Genomic DNA, 9,784 nt, shown 5'->3' with positions numbered 1-9,784 from the left:
CAGGTTGAGTCCACGGAGCCCAGAGAATGCGCCCCCCGCACGCCGAAGGGGCGCCCCACCCTCTTCATCTTCCCGCGCGTCCCCGTGCACGCGCCCACAACAGGCCCCTGCCCCTCTCCCGCGCGCCCCCAAGCCAAGGGGATTCCTCTCGCCGTCACGCCCCACGCGACCCCTCACAACCCTCTCTCAGACCCACGTGCCCGGCTCCTCAAGCCCCCTTCCCTGCCAGGCCGAATCTCCTGCAATTTCCCTTCTCCCGTAACTCACCCGCTTCAAACAGCGTTTCCCGCCACAGCCCACGCCGCCGTGACCCCTGACTCCGGCGCGCGCAGGCCCAGAGTAGAGGCGCGCCGAGCCGGGCCACGCCCCTACCGCCCGAAGAGGGGAAAGCCACGCCCTGTATCCCCCGCCACTGGGGCACAGGCCACGCCCCCTCTTTCAGACGCCGGCTGTGGTCTAGTCCCCTTGCTGACGAACCCTCGCCGAACCACGCCCCTTCTGACGTATGCGGCTCAAAGCCACGCCCCCTCCGTGCCGAAGCGTCGCGACCCAGTGTTATCTGAGCGCGCGCAGCGGTCGTGGGCACTGGCCGTCACCACGACTCCGCCAGTTCTAAGGTGCTAGGCGCGCCTCCTCTGCTTTTCCACCTGCCTCCTGGCCGAGGCCTTGCTCGGTAGGACCACCTGGGCACTGTTCATTCTTCAGCTCGCGCAGCCTGACCTTTTCCCTCTCCGTAGAGGCTGGCCGGTTCGCGCTCAGATCCTGGCCTGGTCGGTTCTCCTGGCTCACAGCCACAGTTTCCCCATCTGTAAACTGGACTCAGCGCAGGGCGGGCACACCTGTAAGGCGACAGGCACACTGCTTGGGATGGGACCGTCTCTTCTAACTACTCTCACTTCCGCTGTTCCCTCTCCCCCTTCTAAAAAAAAAACTTAATGTTTTTCAGGACCCAGCCCATCCCTCCAATCAACACCCTCTTCACCCTCGACCAGGACTGTCCATCCAGCTCACCTCGGTGTCCCCTCAAGGCGCAAGAGAAGGAGACATTAGGAGAACTCCCCTGCCCTTCCTTTCTTTGAACTCATCTGGGCCTTTTGTGAGGCCTTGCCGGACTTCCTCTTCCAGCTCCCACGTTGCCCCGTGCTGTCCCCCTTAAAGCCCCTATTCCCTTACCTTCTAGCAGTCCTTGCTCAGCCCCCCATTACCAGCCCTGACTGGTAGACAACTCCAAGGAGGGACTTGATCTTTTTATTTATTTATTGTTCTATTTTATTTTTTAAATTTAATTTTAATTTTGGCCGTGCTGCCCAGCTTGTGAGATCTTAGTTACCCGACCAGAAATCGAACACGGCCCCCGGAAATGAAAGCGCAGAGTCCTAACCACTGGACCTCCAGGGAATTCCCTAATATATATTTAATTGAATTGAATTTTTTTTTATTTTATTTTTTTGTCGGTACGCGGGCCTCTCACTGCCGCGGCCTCTCCCGCCGCGGAGCACAGGCTCCGGATGCGCAGGTCCAGCGGCCATAGCTCACGGGCCCAGCCGCTCCGCGGCATGTGGGATCCTCCCGGACCGGGGCACGAACCCGTGTCCCGTGCATCGGCAGGCGGACTCTCAAGCACTGCGCCACCAGGGAAGCCTCCTAATACATATTTTAGAGGTTACTTTCCATTTACAGTTATTACAAAATATTGGCTATATTCCCCATGTTGTACAACACATCCTTGAGCCTATCTTACACCCAATAGTTTTCACCTCCCACTCTCCCACCCCTACTGGCCCTCCCCCCTACCGGTAACCACTAGCTTGTTCTCTTTATCTGTGAGTCTGCTTCTTTTTGTTACATTCACTACTTTGTTGTATCCAGATTCCACTTATAAGTAAAATACAGTATTTGTCTTTTTCTCATTTCACTTAGCATAATGCCCTCCAAGTCCACCCAGGTTGCGGCAAATAGCAAACTTTCATTCTTTTATGGCTGAGTAGTATCCCATTGTGTATATACACGCCACATCTTTATCCATTCATCTGATGGACACTTAGGTTGCTTCCATATCTTGGTAATTTAAATCATACTGCTGTGAACACTGAAGTGCACGTATCTTTTCGAAGTAGTGTTTTTGTTCTTTTTGGATATGTACCCAGGAGTGGGATTGCTGCATCCTGTGATGAGTACTAGTTTTAGTTTTGCTTTTGGTTTTGTTTTTGTTTGGCCGAGCCGCATGGCTTGTGGGATCTTAGTTCCCAGACCAGGGATTGAACCCGGGCCCTCAGAGTACTAACCACTGGACCACCAGGGAATTCCCCCCGTTTTAGTTTTTTGAGAAACATCCATACTGTTTTCCACGGTGGCTGCAAGGAGAGACTTTATCTTGTTCACTGATGTTTCCAGTGCCTAATCTTGTATTTGGCACATAGTAAATGCTCCATACATTTTAAATTTTATTTTATTTATTTATTTATTTATTTAGCTGCGTTGGGTGTTCGTTGCTGTATGCAGGCTTCCTCCATTTGCGGCCAGCAGTGGCTACTCTTTGTTGCAGTGCGTGGGCTTCTCATTGTGGGGGCTTCTCTTGTTGTGGAGCACGGGCTCTAGGCGCATGGACTTCAGTAGTTGTGGCGTGCGGGCTCTAGAGCGCAGGCTCAGTAGTTGTGGCGCACGGGCTTAACTGTTCTGCAGCATGTGGGATCTTCCCGGACCAGGGTTCGAACCCGTGTCCCCTGCACTGGCAGGTGGATTCTTAACCACTGCGCCACCAGGGAAGTCCCAAAATGCTTCACACATTTTTGCTGAATGAATGACATCTGTGACCCCAGGATGGCCAGCACAGTGCCTGGCCCACAAGAGACTTCAGCCAATACTTGATTGAATGAAAGCCCCTTCTCATCCACTTAAACCCTCCTTGTCCTTCAGGAGCGGGCTCCACCGGGAGGTGACTGTGAGGTTGTCAGGGGCCTCTCCTGGGCACCCATAGCGCCTAGTCACATCACCCTGAACCCTTCCCATCTCAGCACCAGGTCCACGGGGGTTGGTGTCCATGAAGACCCTGGCCGCCCCTCCCCACCTCAGACTCACTCTGGCTCAGGGCAGGTTTCTATTCATATTTTATTTTCCTGTTTTTTTTTTTTTTTTTTAGTTTTTATTAAATAAAAGGAGCAGAGGGAGGGGGGCCTGTGTCTCTCGGGCTCTGGGGGAGCCACAGGCCCTCCCCTGCATCCCAAGGTGCACTGCGTGGTAGGCTTGAGGTGTAAGCTGGGCAGGGAGGGCAGCTGGGAGTGCTGGGAGAGGTCGTGATCTGTGACCCATCTACCCCTCCCAGGAAGACTCAGTGGGCGGGGAGAGAGGCTCCCCAACCCCGACTGGGGCTCATCCTGAGGGCTGGCGGGGCCAGGGCCTGAGCTCCAAGCCACAGGGCGGGACCCCAGGCCCAGCCTGGCCCGTCCACACCCCAGTGTTCATTCACTGGAGGGTGCAGGGTGGTGGGGCAGGGTGGCCGGGCCCCTCATTCGTGGACGTCCCAGATCTCGGATAGCAAAGGCGGCAGCTTCTTGTCCTGGAGCCGCAGGGCGAAGACCTGCTCCGAGTGCACGGAGCTGAGCGTGCGCAGGCTCACGAGCTTCATCAGCATGCGGGGGAAACGCAGCTGGTCCTGCGGGGGGGACGGGAGGGAGTGGGCGCGGGTCAGCCCCTCAGACCACCAGGAGGGCCCCTCCGTGGGTCGAGCCAGGACAGAGAGTGTGGCGCCCCGTGCGTGGACTAGGCCCGGCTCCTTGTGGAGGGGACGGGCTCGAGGACACACTCTTGCTGAGAGGACGCTGACCAGAGCTCAGAGTGCTGTCAGGGGTGCCGGGGGCGGCGACAGAGCTGGGCTGGGACTAGGCAGCCGGCCCCTGGCCCCAGGCTGACCCCACACGGGTCTGGACTTCCTGTCCCTCCCCAGGCCGAAGGGGCTGGGCTCTGGCACCTGTGGCCTCTTGATGCGGGTGTAGGACAGCAGCGCGTCCACGTAGGGCTGCTGCAGCGCCTCGACTCGGCTCGGCTCCTGCACGTTGGGCCTGTCGGCCGAGAAGATGTTGATGGCGATGAGGAGGGCGTACTCAGCATCGTCCAGGCCCAGGCGCCTCATGGCCCGCGAGAACTCGAAGATGGGGTTGATGAATTCCACCTGCAGGCCTGCAGAGGTGGGAGGCCCGGCCCGATGAACCCCCCCGACCCTGAAACCGGCCCCCGGGCCTGGCCCCTGGCGCTGCCCACCTTCAGGGTGAGCGAAACAGCAGTAGGTAGAGAGTGCTGGTCACCCTGTAATCCCACTGCCTGTCAGGGTGCCTGGCACGTAGTAGGTGTGCCATACCTCTCGTCCGAATGAAGGAACGAGTAATGAGCGTGAACACTTAACTCAGAATTTTCTACCACCCCATCACCTGCTTCACTTCCTTCCTGCCTTCCCGGTTCCTCTCCTTGGGAAAACGAAAGAAGTTTAATCCTAGGTCACATTATGTCACCCCCTGCGGTGGCTTCCCCTGCTCTCGGAGTGAAGCCCAAAGTCATTGGCAGGCGAGACTCATTCATTCATCAAACGTGACTGAGCACCTCCTGCATGCCAGGCCCCAGGGTAGAGATGTTTATAAGACAAAGCCCCCTGCTCCCGTGGAACTTACCTTTGGGGCTCGAGGGGACAGACAGTAGACGAATATGTAAGGAAACTATCCACCCTGTGAGATGATTCTGAGTTCTATGGATCAAGGTAACACAGGGAAGGGTAATTGGGGCCCACAAGAATCGTGTCAACATCTTAGACAAGATGGTCACCATAGCGTGACATTGAACGAAGGCCTCCCTCAATGCAGGGTGTCTGACCCCAAGGAGGGGAGGGGGCAAGTTACCAGGACGTGTGAGTGTTCCAGGTAGGGCACCACCCGTCTGCTTTGCCTGGAACTAGACTTCCTGGGCCCTGAGACTTTTAGTATTAAAGTTGGGAAGGTCCCAAGCCAACTGGGATGAGTTGGTCCCCCTAGTTCTGGACAGAGGGACCAGCAGGTACAGAAGCCCTGAGGCGGGAGCACAGTTAGTGGTTCCAGTGAGAGGGAGGCCAGTGTGGCTGGAGGAGAGCGAGTGAGAGGAGAGGGCAGGAGATGAGGGCTGAGAGGGAGGGGGCCACACCCTGCAGGGCCTGGGGGCCAGGTGACGACTTCGGCTTTTCTCCCAGTGAGATGGGAGCCATGAACAATTCTGAGCACAGGAGGGACATGAGCTAACTTGGTTGTTAACTGAATTCTTCTGACGACTGTGTGAACAAACACACTGGGTTGGGGTGGAGGTAGAAGCCCAGTGAGGGGCCCCTGCAATGTTCCAAGGAGAACCAACTGAGGCGCAGACTGCGGTAATGGCAGAGGATGCGGGGGATGTGATGTGAACCAACCTCCTCTCCAGCCCCATCTCCCTGTGCTCCGAGCCTCCTTCTGGTTCCTTAAAACCGCCCGGCTCTTCCCCACCTCAGGACCTTTGCACATGCTGACCTCCCTGCCAGAAACACTCCCCCGCAACCCAGTGCTCCCCTGCCAAGCTTATACTCAAAGGGTTACTGGGACTGTCCTGGGTGTTGGAAGGGCCAGGTGTTAAAGATGAGGTTAGGAGCAGATGTCCAGGAGTACAGAGAGGTGCCCCAGGGAGAGATAACGGGAGAGAACAAGACACACTGAGAAAGCCCAGAGGCCAAGGGAGCAAGGCCTTTGCACGTGCATTCCCTGGTGGCTAATGCTACTCCTCACCTCCCTTTTCCTAGGTGATCTTTCTCACTCCTCTAGCCTCAGTTCAACTACGCTTCCTCCAGAAGGCCATCGCCTAGGTTACATCCCCAAGGAAGTGCTCTTGGAGGGCAGGGACCAGGGCTGCCCTGTACAGCTGGGGAGGTTGTGCATTTCCTGATGGATTGAGATCCAGCCTCCCTCATGTGAGACCAGGCTCGAGGAGGAGAGAGTGTCTTTTCTTAATTCTTACCAAGATGCCCTATGTGACAGCAGAGACCCGTTTCATCCTGCACTATGTCCCACTGTGCAGAGTCGGTGCTCAGTAAACGTGCTCCTGTCTCACTGCAAGGTGGGCTCAACCCTCACCCCACTTGGGAGATAAAGAAACAGAGGCTCAGACAGGGATGAGAGGGCCCCGCATCTCGCAGCCAGCACGGACCCAGCAGAGGCGCCACTTGTGCCCCCACCGCCCAGCCTGCACTTGGCCTTACCTGCGCGGTGGAAGTCATCCTTGCTGTAGGTGAAGTCTTTCAGGAACGTGATGCACTCGGTCTCGTGGTTGTAGCGTCTGGCCGTCTCCAGCAGCATGATCTGAGAGCGGGGGGGAGAGGGATGGGCAGGGGTTTGACAGTGACCCTTTAGCCACTGTCCTTCCTCTACTGGCCTGAATGGGGGCCCTGATCTTGCCGGGATCATCCCTCACCTTCCCCCACCCCCGCCCCGCCGTTCTCACGGCCACATGGACTGCGGTCAGCGTGTTGGACACTCCGAGCTCTCTCCCTCCTCCAGGTTGGGCACCCTAGCCTCCTCCACTCAGGACCCTCTCCCCAAGTGGTTAGGAGGCACGGGGCAGAGCTCTTTGTTTACTACCACGCATCCAGCACTTGGAATAGGGCACGGCATACACTAGGCACTCAATGTTCATTCATTACCATTGCTTGGTTCAAATGTCAACTCCCTAAATAAGCCTTTTCAGCACATTCCCTAAAGTGTGTCCCTCCAGCCCAATCCTCAATTATTCTCAGCCTCAGGCCTGTTTCCTTTCTCTCCTTGCCTCGTGGGAGGCTCTGATGACTTGTTTAGTATTCTGATCTCCTGTAGAATACCATCCCCACCAAGGCAAGGACCAGAGTCTGGCTTGCCACTATGCTCCCAGCATCTGTCCTGGGGCTTATCTCTGGGATTCCTTGAGGGCAAGATGGAAGGGCCTCCCTGAGGCTGGGCGGGCCAGCCATTACCTCAATGGTAGATGCCTTCAGGAGGGCGATCTGGTCCTCACGACCCAGCTGCAGGAAGCCAGGCACCTGCTTGGCAAAGTCCACGATCTCCTGGACTGAGATGATGGCCAGCTCCGTGAAGTGGGCAAAACGCTGCTGGCGAGCATCACGGGACTGCGGGTCTGCGCCCAAGGGCCAGGGCTGGGGACGTGGGGGCCAGGTTACTCTCAGGACTTCTTCCATAAGCCCAAGGCTATGGGGGCCCCTTGAGGCAAAGTCTACACCCTAGGAGGCCCCCGTCTCAAAGCCCCTGCCCTCTGGAGCCTCATTCTCTCCCCATGCCCTAGACTGTGGCCCTCTGAGCTTGACCCTCCTGGGGCCATCGCCCCTCAAGGCTGTGGAAGGGGCCGTACCGTGACTTTAGGCTGGTCAGAGAAGGAGCGTTTATTGCACTGCAGCTGGGCCGCCACCAATTGCTGGATCATTAGTTCCTGAGCGGCTGTTAACTGGACACCCTCGCCTTCCCCGGAGCCCTGGCCACCCCCGTCAGACCCTCCAGGGGAGGCCCCAGGCCCAGAGGCTGAGCTGCTGCTGACTCCCAGCCCTGTGGGTGACGACTGCTGCTGCTGCTTCCGAATCTTCTTCTTCCGGATCTGTTCTTTGGAGAGGACGCCTGTTGGGGAGACACAGGCCTCAGTAGAGGTCCCAGGCCTGGGCAGGGGCCAGGCTGGCACTGATCCCTCCCTGGCACTCACACTGCTCCCGCATCCCAGCCTCCTTGCATTTTCGCAGCCGGCATTGCTGGCACTTGCGCCGCATGAAGGCATCCATCTGGCAGGTTCCACCACCCCGGCAGGCGTAGCGCCCGGCCCCGCCTCGGATCACACTTCGCCTGAAGAAGCCCTTGCAGCCTTCGCAGCTGAGCACGTTGTAGTGGAAGCCAGAGGCTGTGTCCCCGCACACCTGGCACAGCTCGTCGCCCAGCATCTTTGGAGCCGGGCCCTTCTTTCGCTTGCGCTCCGGCTCCTCTGCTGTGTCTAGGATGACTGGCGTTGGTGGACAGAAGCCACGCGAGACACAGCCACAGAGATAAACGGCAGCCAGAGCGACAGGTCCATGAGAGATCGGAGGCAAAGAGTCAGAGTGTGGAGAGTGATCCAGGGAGATGGCAATTCACAGGGAAAGATGTGTATGTCAGTGAATCCCAAAGAATGGGTCAAAATAAGAGATGTCAAGGACTAACAGAAGAAAAAGATCAACAAGAAACTGGGGTTGCCCATCCCCATTTCTGATCTTTCTCCCTTTCTAGATCCCTCCCTAAGCCTTCATACCAACTCCCAGCCCATGTCCCTGGACCCCGTCTCACCCACGACGGAAGCTGAGTTGGCCCCATCAGTGCCTGGGACATCAGGATCCGCCCCTGGGCACGGCTCAGGGCCATCCTCCTTTCCATCAGGTGAAGAAGAGGGGGTGCTAGGGCCACTTCCTGGGAGAGGGAGGCACAGTGAGTTTCTCCTGACAATAATCCGCTGGCTGGGGGATGGCTGGGTTGGGAAAGGGGTCACTCACCAGGCAAGGGGGTGTCCAGGGAACTCGTGGCGGGGGTGGACATGGTGGGGTCACGGAGCAGCCTGCAGAATACAGGGGGACTGAGAGCCTTGCGGGGCCAGGGAGGGTCAGGTTAGGCCAGCCACCAGGTTTTCATGGGGCTACCTCTCTTTCCTCCATCTCTCAGACTCTTCCCCGACTGCATACACACCCCACCCCCAGTCCCTGCCAGTCTACATAACCTCCCATCCAGTTCCAATAGGGCCTGCCCCCTTCTGCTCCAGGACAGCCTTCAGGTGAGTCTCAAGCCCCTCCCTCCTCTAGACTCTGCCCCTCCTTTAGGCTGCCTCCACTCCAGATCCCGCCCACCGGCTTTTTCCAGATACTGTCCCTTCTGCTTCAAGTGCTCGGCCCTCACTTCCTCACCCCACTTCTGCCGAGGAAGCACCCCTACCTCTCATTCTGACCCCATCTCCTCCTATTATGCTCCGCCCACATATCGTTTCCTTCTAGGTCCTTCCCCATCCCTTCCAGGTCCCGCCCCACCTCCTCCCATCATACTCCGCCCCCACACCTCTCTCCAGGTCCCGCCCCTCTCCGAACACCAGTGGGGGGCGGGGCTCATGGCTGCGCGCGAGGGTCTCGTGGGCGGCCTCTCGTGGGGTCCCCTACTCCCGTTGCCCTGGAAACAGCCGGGGGCTGCGCGAGCTACGGAGGGGAGACGGTGGAAGGAGAGAAGGGGGCTGAGCCAAGGAGCGCGGGGAACATCGGGAAGCCCCAGGCCCAGGGGTCCTCCCGCGTCTCCCCACACTCGAGTGCACCTGCTTGCCTACCCTTGGTCTGCTTCTCTTCCTCCTCCTCTGTATACACTGGCACGCCGCCGCGACCCGGGTCCCCTCAAAACTAACTTCGCCACTTCTTCCGGCAACCCCCACCGTGCGTCACTTCCGGGAGTGGGCGGGGAGTCAGGGTGACGGAATTCCGGTCGCTCTAGGGCTAGCCTAATCAGCTGCCCCGCACGGAAGTCGTATGCCAACCGGAAGCTTACCTTTCCGGATAGTTCCACTGGGGGCTGGCAGAAGAGTTCCGGACCCATTCAATCAAGCGTTGGGCAAGAGGGCGGCATGGCAAGACCCAAACCTTCCCGCCCCGCCCTGCGTGTCTTTAAACTCTGCCCTGTGCTTCTCTGGGCTTGCGGGCCAAAGATTTACTCTGCATCATCTCCACGACTACAGATCCTTTCGCACACGGCTGATTAAAAGCATGTTT

The 9,784-nt window shown here is 58.0% G+C and overlaps 1 protein-coding gene across 1 annotated transcript; it reads right to left on the bottom strand.

Moving 5' to 3' along the window:
- Nucleotides 1-2,359: 2,359 nt before the first annotated feature.
- NR1H2 (nuclear receptor subfamily 1 group H member 2) lies at nucleotides 2,360-8,594 on the bottom strand. Its single transcript, XM_079723051.1, has 8 exons — nucleotides 8,537-8,594; nucleotides 8,334-8,453; nucleotides 7,723-8,013; nucleotides 7,381-7,640; nucleotides 6,989-7,168; nucleotides 6,242-6,341; nucleotides 3,968-4,176; nucleotides 2,360-3,652 (listed from the first exon to the last, which is right to left on the bottom strand). Exons 1-8 carry the CDS (start codon nucleotides 8,577-8,579, stop codon nucleotides 3,506-3,508), a joined length of 1,350 nt encoding a protein of 449 aa, XP_079579177.1. The 5' UTR covers nucleotides 8,580-8,594; the 3' UTR covers nucleotides 2,360-3,505.
- Nucleotides 8,595-9,784: the final 1,190 nt, after the last annotated feature.

The sequence above is a fragment of the Hyperoodon ampullatus genome, assembly GCF_949752795.1.
Source record: "Hyperoodon ampullatus genome assembly, chromosome: 18".
Classification (NCBI taxonomy): Eukaryota; Metazoa; Chordata; class Mammalia; order Artiodactyla; family Ziphiidae; genus Hyperoodon; species Hyperoodon ampullatus.
The sequence above is the reverse complement of the archived record's forward strand: the minus strand, read 5'-3'. Positions and strand labels throughout refer to the sequence as shown.

What these genes read in the sequence shown, in the direction of transcription:
- NR1H2 (XM_079723051.1), bottom strand. Translation starts at nt 8,579, where the DNA reads ATGTCCACCCCCGCCACGAGTTCCCTGGACACCCCCTTGCCTG. An exon ending in CAACTCAGCTTCCGTCGTGG is followed by an intron (nt 8,014 to 8,333) that starts GTGAGACGGGGT and finishes CACCAACGCCAG; the next exon opens with TCATCCTAGACACAGCAGAG. An exon ending in TGAAGGCATCTACCATTGAG is followed by an intron (nt 6,342 to 6,988) that starts GTAATGGCTGGC and finishes CCCCGCTCTCAG; the next exon opens with ATCATGCTGCTGGAGACGGC.